At 41.4% G+C, this 18,064-nt stretch overlaps 1 protein-coding gene and 4 gene segments (V, D, J or C); all 5 read left to right on the top strand.

Moving 5' to 3' along the window:
- Positions 1-302: 302 nt before the first annotated feature.
- On the top strand, positions 303-1,017 carry LOC117385154 (T cell receptor alpha variable 3-like). The segment is given in 2 exon segments: positions 303-453; positions 575-1,017. Coding segments are annotated over 2 exon segments (411 nt in total).
- A 2,315-nt stretch (positions 1,018-3,332) lies between these two features.
- On the top strand, positions 3,333-3,829 carry LOC117385149 (T cell receptor alpha variable 38-2/delta variable 8-like). The segment is given in 1 exon segment: positions 3,333-3,829. A coding segment is annotated over 1 exon segment (435 nt).
- A 9,958-nt stretch (positions 3,830-13,787) lies between these two features.
- LOC129457025 (uncharacterized) lies at positions 13,788-15,840 on the top strand. The gene is made up of 5 exons (XM_055228617.1): positions 13,788-13,916; positions 14,246-14,488; positions 14,821-15,140; positions 15,216-15,381; positions 15,503-15,840. Exons 1-5 carry the CDS (start codon positions 13,859-13,861, stop codon positions 15,838-15,840), a joined length of 1,125 nt encoding a protein of 374 aa, XP_055084592.1. The 5' UTR covers positions 13,788-13,858.
- On the top strand, positions 14,522-15,285 carry LOC129457052 (T cell receptor alpha variable 38-1-like). The segment is given in 1 exon segment: positions 14,522-15,285. A coding segment is annotated over 1 exon segment (447 nt).
- A 1,548-nt stretch (positions 15,841-17,388) lies between the features above and the next one.
- On the top strand, positions 17,389-17,799 carry LOC129457024 (T cell receptor alpha variable 38-2/delta variable 8-like). The segment is given in 1 exon segment: positions 17,389-17,799. A coding segment is annotated over 1 exon segment (411 nt).
- The last annotated feature ends 265 nt before the right edge of the window (positions 17,800-18,064 follow it).

Genomic DNA, 18,064 nt, shown 5'->3' with positions numbered 1-18,064 from the left:
TGAATACTGCATTTAAATGTAATGTTATTTGATGAATGTCTGTTTTTAATAAAGCCTGTGTATGATAGAAGGGATAACTTTATCAATTCGATGGGCTAATACTTTTGTAATGAATTTTAGGTCTGCATTGATAAGAGGGACAGGCCACACTGTCTAATTCTGAACTTCAGCATAGACCGCACACAATCACAAAAGCATCAAGAGGTGTGAGAAGAGCCAGACTGTAAGAGAGGAGACTTCAGAGGATTTGAGCTTTTAACAACACAATCCTGCAGTAGCTCCACTAGAGGGAGACACTCTCTGTGAAGCTTCAGACTAAACACAGACGCAGCAAAGCCAACTGTCAGTGTGAGAATCTAAGCAGACTTCAGAAAGTTCACATGAGGATCACTCAGCTGTGTTTTGGACACATGTTTCCTTTAATGGCAGCACTGCTCCTGCTTTTGTTGAGTGGTAAGTCTTATTGAAACCTATGTTGACACTTTATTACATCCACTCAACACTTACTGAAGCACAGAGCAAGAAGCAGCAGGAAATATGTTCCTAACTTGTACATTCATTTGTTTTCATGTAGGAGTCAGATGTGAAGAGCTCACTGCTCTAAAGCCTGAGGTCTGTGCTCCAGAAGGCTCCTCTGTCTCTCTGGGATACTCTTATGAGAGAGGAGCTTCTGCTGCTGATTATTTCTACTGGTATCAACAACATCCAGGAAAATCTCCAGAATTCCTGATTTCACATTCTGGAAATGGAATTTCAATAAGAGAGAATGTAAAAGGACTAAAGTTTGAAGTGAAAAGTCAAAGCGTCTCTCTGCTCCTGTCCTCTGCTGCAGTGGGAGACTCTGCTGTGTACTACTGTGCTCTGAGGCCCACAGTGACAGGAAACCCACAGACTCTGAACAAAAACCTCTGAGAGAAAACAGCAGTACTCCACACATCCACTAGAGGGAGACATGACAGAGAAAATGCCAACATCTCCTGTTTCTTCGGTTGCTCTTGAAGTTTTATTACAGAAAGCTTCTTCCATCAGCCTCATGGAACTTCACTGAGTAAATCCCCAAAGCTCCCACTAAGTGTATGAATGGGGAGCTCATTGTATGTGTGAGAAACAAACACATTCAATAACCTGAATGCATACTCAAAGTAACAGCCTCAAACTTCAGGACCTGTGAAGAAGACGGGGAGCGTTCTCCTGAGATCAGATGTTTCTCTGAGCCTTGTGTTTTGATGGGAGCAGCAGGAGGATGAGCTTATATACCAAAATGGGTTTTGACAATATTTGTGAGTTCAGAAATACAATCTATTTTGAGAGACTCCCGGTGTAAGATTAAGCAGGTGGTTGGACAAATCACAAAGCATCATTGAGGTTTGTGTGGAAGCCAAAGGCAAACCAAAAAAACACGGTGACGCCATCTGATGCTCTTCAGCTTATATTAGCAAAAAATGCATTTTGTTTTGTTTGTGACAAATGTGCAGGGAAGTTGTCTGTCCTGTTCTCTCAGTTGGATGTAACAATATTTTGATGCTTTGACCAATCAGATTAAAATATAATTGTAACTCGTTTGTTTGGCAAAAATTATTTTGGGCTAAGAAGACCTAGTTCAGCTCATAGGGAAGAGACTGCACTTAATAACCACAACAGCAGGATGTAGTGCCCATATAAGACATGTACTGTGATAGTATTTGCAAATAAAAGTATGTACAAGGGCACTGTTCAGTTTGTTTGATTTGCTTAGCTTAAAGAATTCCAATGTTGCCCGGTTTGCAATATTACTCCAGAACTGAGTTCAGAGTCCAGTTTATCAACAGAGGAGAACAAAACATGAGAAGCAGAGGTTGTATCTGTGTATGAGTGTCCAGGCACGTGTTCCAGGCCTTGTGTCCAGTACTGTCCGGTCCAAGCAGACAGAAGAAACTTGGCCTGTGAAAAACATTCCAGTTTCTGTTTTCTACACATTATATTAACCTTATTGCAATAAATACATTTGCTCTAGATGTACATCACAGTGGTATCATAACAATTCATAAATTGACAGTATTAAGATATGAATTCTTTAAATAAGACAAATGCTCGATTACTATAGTCCTTCAATGAATGACAGCAGCTAGCACTGTTAGCAGCTAGTCACAGACAGAACATATCCCAACAGTATCTGCATTAAACTGGTTTAAATTTAGGTGATTGTTAGATCACACTTTAAACATTTGAGTCGCCAGCACAAACTTTCAAAATTGAGGCATTATGTGCCAAAAACACCAAAAAGTTACATCAGCATTTTGCAATAGCTGCACCGATTAGTATTAGCAACAACACTCACCAGTTTGTTTCATTTAATAGCACACAATACAGTCACAGTGAAGGCATCTGCAAGTTGAGGGACACAAAGCTCAGCTATAGACATATAAACCATGATGACAGATGTAGCAGTTATCAGTTTACCTGCAGCTGTTCTCCGTTTCTGTCTTCCACATAAGACCGCTGCAAAGTATGGCAAGATTTCAGGTTGCTATGGTAGTCGGCAGTAAACGTGAGAAATAATAATAATAAATGTATATAATTATATAATATTCATAGATTATATAAACAGGGTTACATAATCATAATGACATTCTACATTTTGCAGTCGTTCCATCTGAAATTGATATGTGGACTCCAGGAGGATTAGAGGTGTGCAGTGGGAGACTCTGCTGTGTACTACTGTGCTCTGAGGCCCACAGTGACAGGAAACCCACAGACTCTGAACAAAAACCTCTGAGAGAAAACAGCAGTACTCCACACATCCACTAGAGGGAGTCCACATTAGAGTACATGCAAATTTCTCCTGTTTGTTCAGTTGTTTGTGAAGGTTTATCACAGAAAGCTGCTTCCATGAGCCATAAGATTATGACACTTCTATATGTTGAGTAAATCCTCAAAGCTCCACTAAAGAGTGAATGACCTGGAGCTCAGAGCATGTGTGAGAAACACATTCACCAAACTTAACATGCCATTATTTTCTAAACTGAAGGTTTCTCTCATTGAACCATGTTGTAATGTTTCCTCATCAAAAAACACCTGGGGAGCTTCAAACGCCCCCTAGTGCCTGCTCTAAGTCAACACATCCTGATCCATGAAAAGCCTCCATATTTATAAAATCCACACACTTTGTGTAACAATAACCTGTAACAATGACACATGGCAACCCCACAGTTACAATATTCTCTGTCAACTCTCGACTCAAAGGAGCTGCAGATGAACCAGTCCATGAACTGAAAGAAGAGCAGACTCTGTCCAATCTCACGTATTTAGAGACCTCCAACTGCATCAGTGTCACAACCACAGAGAGACCTGAGGGAGGAGCCAGACTGTAAGAGAGGAGCAGACACAGACACTTGAGAGGATTTGAGCTTTTAAGATGGAGTCTGCCCTGTGTACACTGCTCTCAGCTCTGGTTGTGCTCCTGTGTTCTTCCCCAGAGTGTAAAGGAGAAGACACAGTGACCCAGACACAAGGAGACGCCTCTGTCCCTCAGGGACACACAGCCACAATACAGTGCACTTTTAAAACACTGGACAGTGATCCACGTCTGTTCTGGTACAAGCAGGAAAATGGGGGCTTTCCAAAATATATGATGAGAAGATTCAAGTCTGGATTCTCAGATAATTCACAGAAGTTCAAAAAACCCAAGTTTGATGCTGAGTTGAAGGAGACCTCTTTCTCTCTGAAGATCCAGGATGTGGATGTGACAGACTCTGCTGTGTACTACTGTGCTCTGAGGCCCACAGTGACAGGAAACACCAAAACTCTGAACAAAAACCTCTGGAGCAAAGACAACACAATCCTGCAGTAGCTCCACTAGAGGGAGACACTCTCTGAGACTGCTCCACAAAGGTTTTTTGTTGTAGAACCTGCTGCATTCTTCTTAATGCTCCAGATCTGCACAACAGCTTTATTCTCCTGTTACATAAACAATAGGGCACATGTAGACCAGGGAAGAGTGGGGCCAGCCTTGATCTATGTAAAGCCGTTGATACACCTCAACAAGTTCAACAACTACAACCTTTTCATGCTCACCCAAAATTGGATAAGATCTTATTTGAGGCATTCATGGCAACAGTGTGTTGGGGTGAACAATATTCTATCCCTGTTTAAAGCTTCCTCTGTGGGAGTCCCCCAGGGGTCCATTCTTGGACCTCTGTTTTTATATGACAGATCTCTCTAATGTTTATCCTGATATTGTTATAATATGTAGCACTGTGGTTTTCACTAATGTGAAAAACTAATGAAAGATTACAGGAAAATTGACAAGGGGAATGAAAAAAGTTGCAAATTGGCTTCAGAATTCCTTTTTCACAAATAGGCGTAAATCCCCACAGGCTCATGGAATTTAAGTAAATCGACAAACCTTTGAGATTGTGTTATGAGCAGACAGGTAAATCATCTCCGAAGTCAATTAAAAAAATCCATAATGAAAAATATCGCCTTTACAGATTATGAAATGTTTACTTGCCTGATCAAACAAGGGCTTCTAATAAAATGAACCTATGGACATTAAACTGCCTTGTATGAATGCAGTAACATGAACAGTATGTGTAAAAGTGCATGGACGTGGTGACTGAGTTGGACTAGTTTTATTTATTGATTGACTGGATGAGTGAGTGTTTTATTGTATTTATACTCTACATACATTGTATGTTTTTGGCATGTTCACCATTTATGACATCATCCTGTCCAAGGACTGTAGGTGGAAATGCAGTTTTGCTCTAAACTGACACAAACATATGACGTCTTTTCACCTGATGTATAAAGCAGGATAAGTTTTGGCCATGTTCAGATTTTGGGGGAAAGTTGCTTTTGTGAATAAAACATTTCAGATGAGGTTAAGGGAGCAGCAATACTATGAATTACTTTTTACTGCTGCAGATTGATTCCACTGCAATCACTTTACCGTGTCATAACCTATTTTTTCTATCATGCTTAAATACTGACCTGGGAGTGTTGTTCACAACAGCTCTTTGATCTGTGACCTAGATCCCCAAAATTTTCTCAGCCAATACCAACAAAATAATAATAGCTCAGGCATTTAGAGACCTCCAACTGCATCAGTGTCACAACCACAGAGAGACCTGAGGGAGGAGCCAGACTGTAAGAGAGGAGCAGACACAGACACTTGAGAGGATTTGAGCTTTTAAGATGGAGTCTGCCCTGTGTACACTGCTCTCAGCTCTGGTTGTGCTCCTGTGTTCTTCCCCAGAGTGTAAAGGAGAAGACACAGTGACCCAGACACAAGGAGACGCCTCTGTCCCTCAGGGACACACAGCCACAATACAGTGCAATTTTAAAACAACTTCTACCACTGCATATTTGTTCTGGTACAAGCAAGAAGGACAAGGAAATCTTAAATACATGATGACGAAAACTAGAGCAGGATCAGAATGGTTTTCAACAACAAAATCTCACGAGTTTAATGAAAAACGATTTGAAGTTGAGGCGGTGAAAGACTCTTTCTCTCTGAAGATCCAGGATGTGGATGTGACAGACTCTGCTGTGTACTACTGTGCTCTGAGGCCCACAGTGACAGGAAACACCAAAACTCTGAACAAAAACCTCTGAGAGAAAACAGCAGTACTCCACACATCCACTAGAGGGAGACACCTGCTGTAGCTCTGTCTGTCACTCCTGATTCAAGGCCTCTGACATGAATGCTCTGAGACATCACAGTCACTACGTTTACATGCCCAGATCAGACTCATGTCCCAGACTACAGCAGGGCAAAGAACAGCTGTGAACGGGCTCTGACGTCTGTAGTAATAAAGACTTTAGTTTTAATTGCATTATTATTTATGTTATTACTTTCCTTCCTCATGTCTGTCTAAACTTGTGTGATGCTTTAAAAAGTGACATCTCCAACAGACAGAGTCAAAGCGCTACGATCATTTAAAGCTATCTTCAAATACAAACATATACACACACACAGACACACCCCCACACATCCACACACACACACACATATACACTCAGAAAAATATACACACAAGTAGCAGTAGAAGTAGTAGAAGTATTAGTAGTAGTAGTAGTAGTAGTAGTTGTTGTTATTTGTTTTTCTCTTTTTTTCTGCACGTGGCTCACATGTTCATTGTCGTAGCTGCAGGTCTTCATGAGTTCAGGGGCATTCCATAGGTGTGCGCCCCCTGGTGGCATGTGTCATTTACCATCGCGTTAGAAAATCAAGCTTGATTTACTAAGTTTGATGTAGCGCTGCACTGCTAGAAAATACCTTAGAATAATAAAATTAAATGAATTGGCACAGCATAGAAGGTAAACAGCGCCCGCTACTGGTATAAAAGTGGTTTAGCCACAGATCAAATGAAACCTGCTCAAATACCGAATCGTTAAACTGCAATATCCCACTTTATGTACGACTAATCAGTGTTCTCTGGTTTATAGAATATGAATGTCAAAATGATCTCTGTTATTACGTTTTCACAAGGTGTATTTTGTTAAAGTTATGAAGTAGCTACAATTGAGAAAAAATCACTTTGAACGTTATATTTGCCTATTGATATTCAATCTAAACAGAAATAAACGGCTGCGACGAAATAATAAAAAATAACATACGTAACGTACCTAATGTACGCGCAAAGACACCAGTGGAAGTACGGCCCGTGGTGTAGGCCTGTCCCATTTCAACAAGATGGCGGTTACACTGAGGAGTACACACTTTCGGCCGGGTACTTCGATCGGTACTTTGAAGGGTACCTTCGACCGGTGCATTTGGCCAATTGGGACATGGCCTATGATTCGTCGTACAGGCTTCCACACTTCAAACTTTGTTGGCTGTAATCAGGGCAGTGCTGTGTGATGTCAGATAGTACTTGAAATTGAAGTGGTTCTTGACAGTTTTTCAACATAAAGCTACAAATTTACCTAGTTTGCCAAAAAAAGGAGTCAGAACAGTAGACCATGCTATTAGAACACCTTATATACAATTTAGTAGAAAAAAGCAAGTTGATTTAGTGTTTTGTTCAACTTTAATGCTTTATAATGCTATTTGAAATGTGGACTGTGTTGGAATGTGTTTTGTATAAATGTCGTCATTTCAAAGAGAAAAACTGGTCATTTTAGCAAATCATTTGTCATAATCCCTGCCCATGTACTTCAGCACCAAGGTCAGAGACACAAACCTGACGGTGCTACTACACACACTATGGCTCAGGGCTACAATGGGCTTCTCACATGGATCATTACTACAAAATGACCACTGTGTCCGGTTCAACAGAGACTCAGGCTGACGTCTGGACAGAGGCTCGTGTCTTTTCATGTGGCATTGACAGCTGTCTAAAGATAACACACAGCGCAGCAGATTATCAGACAGTTTTTTGTAGCAGTGTCTCTCAGGGCTGTAGTCTGAATCACAGAACACACCAGAGGAACAAAGGGAAGCTCTGTCCTCCTTATCAAAGGCTCAGGGTCAAGGGTCAGACATCAGCTGGGACCGCTCCTCTTCGGTCCTCCCGCGCATCGGTTGATCCAAGGACAGATTACCTCCTCACACCTATTTCAAGTCCTCATGTGTGACCTTAAGACCACCTCAAACTGTCCTCGACACTCTAGAGAAGTGTGTGTGAGTTTTAAAGCCACAGTATGTAACCTTTTAGCCGAAAGATGACAGAATGTTATTATTCTGGTTATGTTGATAGCTCCGAAAAATGTGTCCCTACAGTGAGCAGACTTGCCTCTCCACAAACTTTACTTTTACCAGTTGTTGTTGTCTTTGGCTGTTATCTTCCACAATATGACATAAAACCCATTTATCTCAATACAGAGTCACATCCAGAAAGTTACATACTGTACCTTTAAGGGCATTATTACAATTCAAGTCTAATTCCTGATAGAAAACACGTTCACATGGATCTAAGGATGCATGTAAAGTAGGTGTACTGCTGTGATTTCCACTTGTAAGGTTCAGTCCTCATGTATCTGAAACAGTTGGCACACTTGAAAAACCAAGAGGTGAATTCATATAGTTCAAGGTTCTGCATTACACAAAATTGACTCTTGTGCATTTTTATCCATGTTATAATGTTGTTACCTAAGCAAAAATATACCTGAAGTTGTGTTTTGTTTCATTCACACATGTTTGAGTAACCCTTTATTATTAGTCTGTCTATATCTCCAAAGCTCAAAATGCTCAGTTCCACCTTGTGATGTCATGAACTGTGAGTTTTCAAGTTAATAGCTGCCTTTTAGCTTTTGTTACGTAAAGATTGGAAATTCTAGAGCTGAACTTATCCAAATGATTTTAGTGAAGGTGTATGGAGTTTAAAAACACATTAGGGAACTTCTTGTATCACCACATGACATCACAAGGTGGAACAGAGTGTTTTCTGATTGAGAAAACTTCGCTGATAATGCGCAGGGTTTATGTGTTTAACATGTGTGAATGAAACATGAAATAGGTATGTCTGTGATGAGGAAACATTATAATCAGATCAGAAAACAGTGTAATATGGGCACTGTAAGGAGAGTAGGGTGAACAGTACTCATGTTACCACACTTCCCCCAGCGTAGTAGCCAAGTGTGCAGCTTGTTACTGACTACAGATCCATGTTTACTCCATAAATGAATCCAAAAGCATGAGACACTTCATATTAGTCCACTCATCAACCGTGCTTCTGCTGTGCACGTGAGACCAGCCCAACGTGAGGAGGACCACCACTGTGATCCCAGAGGTAGTTTGCTTCAGCAGCATCTTCACAAGGTCTGGTGCTTTTGTTCTTGGGTTGATATGAACATTTCAGACCAAAGCACGTTCATCTCTGGGACACAGAACCCGTCTCCTTCTTGAGCGATATGATGACTGGACATTCTCATGACGTTTATACTTGTGTATAATTGTTTGAACAGACAAACATGGCACCTTCAGGCATCTGGAAATTGCACCCAAGGATGAACCAGACATGTGCAAGTCGACAGTTCTCTTCCTGATATCTTGGCTGATTTCTTTTGACTTTCCCATGATGTTACACAAAGTGTTTCAGTTGTGCCTTCAAATGCATCCACAGGTGTGTCTCTGATTAACTCAAATGTTGTCAATAAACCTATCAGAAGACATGACATCATCATCTGGGTTTTTTCCCCAAATTGTTTAAAATTGTCTAAAAATTCCTTCTCTCATTATTTTGATATTAAAATAGAAATAATTTTGGTAATCCTAATTGACCTAAAACAGGAAAAGTTTAGCCTGATTTCATGTCAGACAGTGAATGTATGTAAACTTCTGGCTTCAGCTGTATTTTTAACCTGATCCATACATCAGATTATTTCACTCTCACAGACAAAAAGAGAAAAACAAGTGAAACTTAGACCATAATAATACAAATGATAAAAGTTGAAGCCGTGTGTTTGTTTGGTGGCTGACATAAAGCGGCTGAATAACCTCACAGGAACAAGACTTGTTTGCCTTAAAGACCATCGAGATCCCGGTGCAGAAACACAGCTTTCTCACTGAGGTGCCCCCCACTCAGGATGGCCTCCCACCCTCACCTGATGCCCTCCCACCCTCACCTGATGCCCTCCCACCCTCACCTGAGGAGGGCTCTCCCACAGCGCCCACACATGTCCGGGAGGTCGCACACTTCCTCATGGAGCTGGACAATGACATGAAGAGACTGATCCAGAGCACTGAGCAGGAGGACGAGGAGCTGCTGAAGGTCTGGGACAGGCGGGATCACAGGGGTCACAGGAGACAGAGGAGTCAGGGGGTCAAAGGTCAAGGCGCAGACTGGGGCATCAACTGTTGGAATGCCGTTATCGCCATGTTACTACTGCTCTTCTACATCATCTACTTTAAAACTAGGCCCTCAGAGGGTGGTCCTGCAGTGCACCCTCTGGTCACTAATAGCTCAGGGCCAGCAGGGGGCACTCAGGGGCCGGTTCAGGAGCCAGGCTAATGTACCATCAGTGTGTGAGAGACGGCCCCCAAATGTGAGCTCATGAGGGGACAGTTAAGTGCCAATTTTAGCCTGGAAGTGTCTGTGTCCATGTTTAATTTCTATGTTTTGAGGAGAAACAGTAACAGTGCTGTTGTATAGACTCCTGTCGACCTGTGCCCTGTGTCACTGACCTGCATTAGCATTTTAATACAGAGGATTCAGCAGGTTTTTAGATCCTCTTTAAATTATCAAATGTTATTGTTGTTAGTGATGCACTGATCCAGCTTTTTCTGTTCCAATACTGATACTTTGGCTTTAAATAACAAAAATATAATGTTAAACAGGGTCTGAAAATTTCCTGTCTCCACTCTAAATTATGGAAGATTATGAGGACAGTAAAGTTACTCAGGGATTATTCGGGCCATGCCACTGCGCCGTTCACATGCACAATACGGCGTATGTTTGCCTTATATGTTAAACAATCTCATTTTTACATGTACAAAATCCATAATATTATCAGACTATGGTATTTATTTCATTAATAGTTGTGCACCAAGTATAAAAGTCTTATAATTTAAATGAAAAAACACACAAACCTTGCCTGGTAAATCCAGTTTTGTCACCACTCCCACCATCGTGTCTCAAGCCAGAGCCAAACACGGACATCTAATCAGATTTGTTTATTTGAGTGATGCACGTGAAACGAAGGAGCCCATTGGTCACCTATCATTTTGAACAAAATCATACTTCTAATTAAATTCTACTTTCTATTTACACAGTTAATGCTTCTCTCATTGATTCTGCAGAAATTTTCAATCTTTTCCAGTCCCCTGTCATTTCTTTCTGTTTTTTCTGTTCTGAAATAGACAGACCATACGTGTTTCTGATTGGCTTATCTGAACTTGGGGAGATTCACCGGTGACAAGACTCACTGGTCCTTTTATAAAGTATTGGACAAGTGTGAACCTACTTATCTCATTAACTATTAGCAGCACTGACATGTTTTTGGCTCTGAAGTGACGAAGGCTCCCGAGGGTAAATACAGCTTAGGGCCCCTAAAGGCTCGGGCCGACCCTGGGGCACCTGATTTGTTTGTTATTAATGTTCATATTGTGATCTTATGTACAAAACAGCAAACTATTTGTACTATGTTTTAGTGAAATTAGTCTAAACTGTCATATGCACTTTAAATAGCCCCTCCTCAAGTAAAGGGTGGTTTATATATTACAGAGCATATATAAACACAACAGAGAGCAGCAGGTCTACCTACCTAAGACATTTGAGTCATTTCCTTTTAATAAAATAGTTCTTCTCAGAGTAGTTTTCACACACCATATTTTTACTCCTACATCAACATTATAAAGGCTACGACACGCCACTACTTCCAGGTAACTATTATTACCACATGGCTTCTTGGTTCGTGGTTTGTTGGTGTATTAGTTTTGGGTGGGTTGTTTGTTGGGTCAGTTGTTGGTTTATTTCTTGACGGTGGCGGAGAGCTGAGCAGGATCCTCCACAGTGGTGTTCCTCACTGAGCTGTAGGTCACTGCCTCCTCACTCTGACCTGTCCCTGAGCAGAGGGACAGGACAATATCTTACATTTATAAAGGATGCATTTTTATGTATGAGATTTGTAGGGGGAAAATGCATATATCCAAAAGCAAAACCCACAAATGTTGAACATGCTGTATTATAACTTAAATCTGCACAATTTCACGTTTAAGCCTCTTCCATCTGTATTAAAGGAACTTTACTTAAAAAAACAAACAAACCTGAAACAGCACTAGTTCATTTTAAACAGTTTGCAGTGTTATTCCAGTTATTCCTCACTTACTTTTTGCATTCCAAACATCCTAATTATTCACTGCAGTAAGGTTAGAAGTGCTTTTCACAACTGTCAGAGGCCAGATGGTCTTTGATGGTATTTTAAACAACCCAAAACATGTACAATAGTCCTACAGCTGGGTACTCCTGAGCACTGTTCCCTCCAAGCTGCGCGCGTGCGCAATTGCGCACTGCTGACACGGTCTCCGCGCACAGAAAATCTGTGAACCGGAGTTGAAAATAAAATAAACACACAACAATTCATTCTGCGCTATTTTTCAATGTGAGTCAGTGAGTGTGACCGGGGACGAGCTGCTCCAATTATGTGATTCACAGACGTGTTTGCGCAGTTTATCCACGTCATTGACAGGCTCCTCATGCGCCGCTATCAGTGTTTTAGCCGATGTGGCCGATGTGGAGTGAAGACTCCTAATGATGCTAAGTGTTTAACCCCTTAACGTCCCGACGGCCCGCCCTCGGGCAAAGATCCGCGCGTTTTGCAACATTTTTGCGTTTTAAACATGACAAAACAAAGGAAATGCGCGACCGAGGACACTGTGGATGTTTGTACAAGTTAAACTAGAGGAACAGACTGAAGATCTCATGGTGGACTCAGGAGCAGAGGACCTGATGTGCTGATGGACTGGATGCTGTTCCTGATCGGTGAGCGTGGTTTATTCTGCTATTGACTTAATTGTGGGTCAAATGTGTATTATGTGTAATCATTAGCATTAGCAAATGCCAATCTGCGCCCCCCGACCACCACCAATCATCACGCACACACCACTTGAGTGAAGTGTCTTGCCTAAGGACACAATGACAGAAGTTGGTCCGAGCGGGACTCGATCCTCCAACCTCTGTCACAGAATGACTGTCACACTGTCACATGTGCAGTGTATTTTTAGTTTGTGTGTGTTTGTTTACATTTTGAAGTGTGTGTTTGTTCACTGTTTGCAGTGTGTGGTTTGTAAATATATATTTATTTTGACCCATACCACTTGTTTTGAATATATTTTATATACAAATACACATTATATATTGTGTTTTGATATGATATGTAAATGTACAGTAATAGAGCAGCTGTGCAGACACAGATTCCTCTCAGTGTGTGTTGGTCATTGACTGTCACTAGTTTGAGTTGTAAAAATCAATCAAAAGCTTCACACAATGTCTTATACTCATAATACAAGTCAGCTTTATCATAAAAATGTTAAGTGTGTTTTCAACATTGGAGTTTACAGTTGTCTTGGTTTGGTTGAAGCTCATGTTTTGCCATAGTTAAAATTAAATATATATACTTCCAATAGCATTAACATACTACACAGGTCATGAGCAAGATTTTTGTCATTTTCATTGTATAAGTGGCTAAAGCACTTAATTAAAAGTCTTATAACAGAAATGTAAATGTGGTAATTTGATTCCTTTAATAAACCATTTAACTTGGATGGATGCGATGCAGCGTGACCACAGTGCGCACGTCTGATGACCACAGGGCGCACGTCTGATGACCACAGTGCACACGTCTGATGACCACAGTGCACACGTCTGATGTCGCTCACACTGGTCCATGGGACGCTCAGGGAGTTTGTGTGTTTGCTCAGACTCGTGAAAAATTAGAGGGAACATTGATCAGGAGGAGCCGATACTCGATACCTGCTGCATGTAACAGCACAGTCTGTTTTACTCGAGGCACAGACTAGGAGAGGCATTCAACTGCACATGGTCAGAAACAGCAGAGAAATTCAGTCTTAAAATAACATTTTTTTATTCTTATAATTTTGGTTTCTACCTGACTTCAGAATAACTATTGACACAAAATTTTACCTTTAATTTATATATAGAAGTTGCCTCTTCTCTCCTGTAGATGGCGCTGCTCTTGTCTAGACTCTGTACTTTGGAGCTCACCTGTTTCACAAACATGTGTTCTGTCAGACTGGGACCAAAACTGGTTTAAAGAGACAGGGTCTAATGTGAAGTCTACAGTGACGGCACATCCCTCGTCTATGAACATAAACCTCCACACGTCCACCAGGGGGAGACACTGAGTGAGACTGTGACTGTGCTGACAAACGTCTTCATCTTCAGGTCTGTGAGGATCCAAGTACAAAGTCCTCAGATCCATGGAGCGTCTCAGAGCCATGTCCCTCTGTCCTCTGCTGCTCGTCTCCATTCTAACAGGTCTCATTCTTTTCTGATCATTTCTACAGCTGTGATGAACACAAACTAACTTATTTTTAACGCTCACAACTACACACTTTACTGTAAATGTGTAGGTGACTTATGTCTTCTGCATAGAACTTCATATTCCTGTGTCTCTATTGGGTCTTATTAAGAAAACAGCTAACCCGGGAAAGTGTTTCATTATTTTGTTAGTTTGGCAGTTCAAAATGTTTTTATTAAAGTTGAATTTCCTAGAACACATTTGAAATGTTCACAGTGAGCTAAATATTAAATTCAGTAGATGTGTATATCCATGTTAGTTCCTCATTGAGCCCTGTGTGTTTCAGGTGTGAGCGGTGATGTCCTCTCTCCTCTCAGCCTGGAGCAGTCTGTCTCAGAAGGCTTCATGGTGTCTGTGTCCTATCAAACCTCAGCACCTACAGCATCAGGAGATGATTTCTTCTTTTATCGTCAGAATCCTGGAGATGCTCCTCAGTTCCTCTTCTATGTCTCTGGAATGAACATTTCGAGGCCGGCCGCGTCTGTCCAGTCAGACACACGACTCTCGGGTAAAGTCTCGGACAACAGACGTGGAGCTGCTCCTGTCCTCTGCTGCAGTGGGAGACTCTGCTGTGTACTACTGTGCTGTGAGGCCCACAGTGACAGGAAACCCACAGACTCTGAACAAAAACCTCTGAGAGAAAACAGCAGTACTCCACACATCCACTAGAGGGAAACACTGTCTAATTCTGAACTTCAGCATCGACCGCACACAATCACAAAAGCATCAAGAGGTGTGAGAAGAGCCAGACTGTAAGAGAGGAGCAGACACAGACACTTGAGAGGATTTGAGCTTTTAAGATGGAGTCTGCCCTGTGTACACTGCTCTCAGCTCTGGTTGTGCTCCTGTGTTCTTCCCCAGAGTGTAAAGGAGAAGACACAGTGACCCAGACACAAGGAGACGCCTCTGTCCCTCAGGGACACACAGCCACAATACAGTGCACTTTTAAAACCAGCGATCCAACTCCAACTCTGTTCTGGTACAAGCAAGAAGGACGAGGAGCTCCGAAATACATGATAAAGAAAACTAAATCATCAGTAACCTGGTCTAAGACAATCAAATCTCAAGAGTTTAATGAAGAGCGATTTGAAGTTGAGGCGGTGAAGGACTCTTTCTCTCTGAAGATCCAGGATGTGGATGTGACAGACTCTGCTGTGTACTACTGTGCTCTGCAGCCCACAGTGACAGGAAACACCAAAACTCTGAACAAAAACCTCTGGAGCAAAGACAACACAATCCTGCAGTAGCTCCACTAGAGGGAGACACTCTCTGTGAAGCTTCAGACTAAACACAGACGCAGCAAAGCCAACTGTCAGTGTGAGAATCTAAGCAGACTTCAGAAAGTTCACATGAGGATCACTCAGCTGTGTTTTGGACACATGTTTCCTTTAATGGCAGCACTGCTCCTGCTTTTGTTGAGTGGTAAGTCTTATTGAAACCTATGTTGACACTTTATTACATCCACTCAACACTTACTGAAGCACAGAGCAAGAAGCAGCAGGAAATATGTTCCTAACTTGTACATTCATTTGTTTTCATGTAGGAGTCAGATGTGAAGAGCTCACTGCTCTAAAGCCTGAGGTCTGTGCTCCAGAAGGCTCCTCTGTCTCTCTGGGATACTTTTATCACCAAGAACCAACAATCAGTGATTATTTCTTCTGGTACCAACAATATCCAGGAAAATCTCCAGACTTCCTGATTTCACATTATGGAAATGGAATTTCAATAATAGAGAATGTAAAAGGACTAAAGTTTGAAGTGAAAAGTCAAAACGTCTCTCTGCTCCTGTCCTCTGCTGCAGTGGGAGACTCTGCTGTGTACTACTGTGCTGTGAAGCCCACAGTGACAGGAAACACACAGACTCTGAACAAAAACCTCTGAGAGAAAACGGCAGTACTCCACACATCCACTAGAGGGACACACTGTGTGCAGGTCTGTCTATTCTCTGCCAAACAAATGGCACATTGTGTTAAGAAAACAGTTGCAGAGGCTGCACTAAAAACATTAAAGCTGAGACAAAGATGAAAAATCTGAGGGACTGAAAAAGTACAAAATAATTCAAAGTCTTAATCAGCACATGGCAGATAAAGTTAAAATCACACCAACGTGTTTCAGCCCTTGGGTCTTCATCAGGACAAACTCGAGGTGACTGTCCCAGAGCAGATTTAAAATCATAGGTGTAGATCACATGATCAAAGTGGGCTGGCACACAGTCACCTGGTGCATCATGGGACATGTAGGCTGAGCCAAGTTTAGTTTAGTTTTTTTTAATCATACACACATTTATGTTCATATTTGTGTAAATAACAACTGCATAATAGAAAAAAATAAAAAGTCCTAGAGACAAATGTTAAAAACATTTATGAAAATATGCTGCGTAAAAAAGTAGACATTGATTTATAATTATTTACATCAATTTAAAGCTCATGGTTTAATAAAATAAATCTGCCTCTCAGTAAAAGCACTGACACAATATTAAGAAATAAAAGACATGAACAAACAATAGAAAAGTAAATAAAAACACAAAGACAGAAAACACACAGAGGAGCAGATGTCTGATTTCAGACACTGGTTCCTCATGTTTTATTTCATGTGATGTTTTCCTGAAGTGTTCTGTCAGCAGCAGGGTTAGAACATGTGTGTGTGGACCAGACGTTATGTTTGGTTGGACTGTTTAGTTTTTTATAATGACTGCTGGAGATGAAAACCAATAGGTCCTTTTCACCCTGATGCCTGACTAGGTCCAGTTTAGTCCAGTTGTGTTAATAGTGTATTTACACAGAGCTTCTATTTGCTTTTATTCACTTGTGTTATGCACAGTGAAAAGACCTGTCACTGTCCCACTGCTCTGCATTTAGTTTTGCAATGCACTCTGGTCCCATCCAGTGAAAAAAAGCAAAAAAGTACTGTATTATTGAATTGGTCAATGAACTATTGACCACCAAGAGCTTCAACTAACGGTTAAAGAAAAAAGTGGAAAACATGCATTCCTGCTCAGGACAGAAGTGCTTCTGACTTCATCCAAATGTAATGTGACTAATATATCAGCTTTATGGGAAAATACCTGTAGGGACACACTGCTCACAGGACGAGACAAACTGCAGACGTATTCAAGAGTTAAACCTGCCACTGGTCACAACAAAAATTTAATCTGAAGATATTTTTGCACTATTTCAGACTGTTCACTCTGTTAAGCCCAATATTTTCTTAAACATCTGTCCTTTTGTGTCACCTCCACATTTAAATCTCACAGTAAATATCCAGGAAAAACAAACTTATCTAACAAGAATCTGCATCTCTGAGACTTCTACAGTGAAGTGTGGGAGGAGCATATCCTCCAAAAAGGGCTGAGACTGAAGCAAAAAGGAAGCACAGAAGAGCACAAAGAGTGTCACCAACTTAAAGAAACACTTCTGAGGACTTTTTAAGATGGAGTCTGCCCTGTGTACACTGCTCTCAGCTCTGGTTGTGCTCCTGTGTTCTTCCCCAGAGTGTAAAGGAGAAGACACAGTGACCCAGACACAAGGAGACGCCTCTGTCCCTCAGGGACACACAGCCACAATACAGTGCACTTTTAAAACCAGTGACTCACTCCCATATCTGTTCTGGTACAAACAAGAAGGACGAGGAGCTCCAAAATACATGATGAAGTTGGTTGGTGAAAGCAAAACGAAATCTCTAGAGTTTAACAAACCCAAGTTTGATGCTGAGCTCAATGTACATTTGAAGACTCTTTCTCTGAAGATCCAGGATGTGGATGTGACAGACTCTGCTGTGTACTACTGTGCTCTGAGGCCCACAGTGACAGGAAACACCAAAACTCTGAACAAAAACCTCTGAGAGAAAACAGCAGTACTCCACACATCCACTAGAGGGAGACACCTGCTGTAGCTCTGTCTGTCACACCTGATTCAAGGCCTCTGACATGAATGCTCTGAGACATCACAGTCACTACGTTTACATGCCCAGATCAGACTCATGTCCCAGACTACAGCAGGGCAAAGAACAGCTGTGAACGGGCTCTGACGTCTGTAGTAATAAAGACTTTAGTTTTAATTGCATTATTATTTATGTTATTACTTTCCTTCCTCATGTCTGTCTAAAC

This window comes from Periophthalmus magnuspinnatus, chromosome 17 (assembly GCF_009829125.3).
Source record: "Periophthalmus magnuspinnatus isolate fPerMag1 chromosome 17, fPerMag1.2.pri, whole genome shotgun sequence".
Classification (NCBI taxonomy): Eukaryota; Metazoa; Chordata; class Actinopteri; order Gobiiformes; family Gobiidae; genus Periophthalmus; species Periophthalmus magnuspinnatus.
This window is presented reverse-complemented; position numbering and strand designations above follow the sequence as displayed.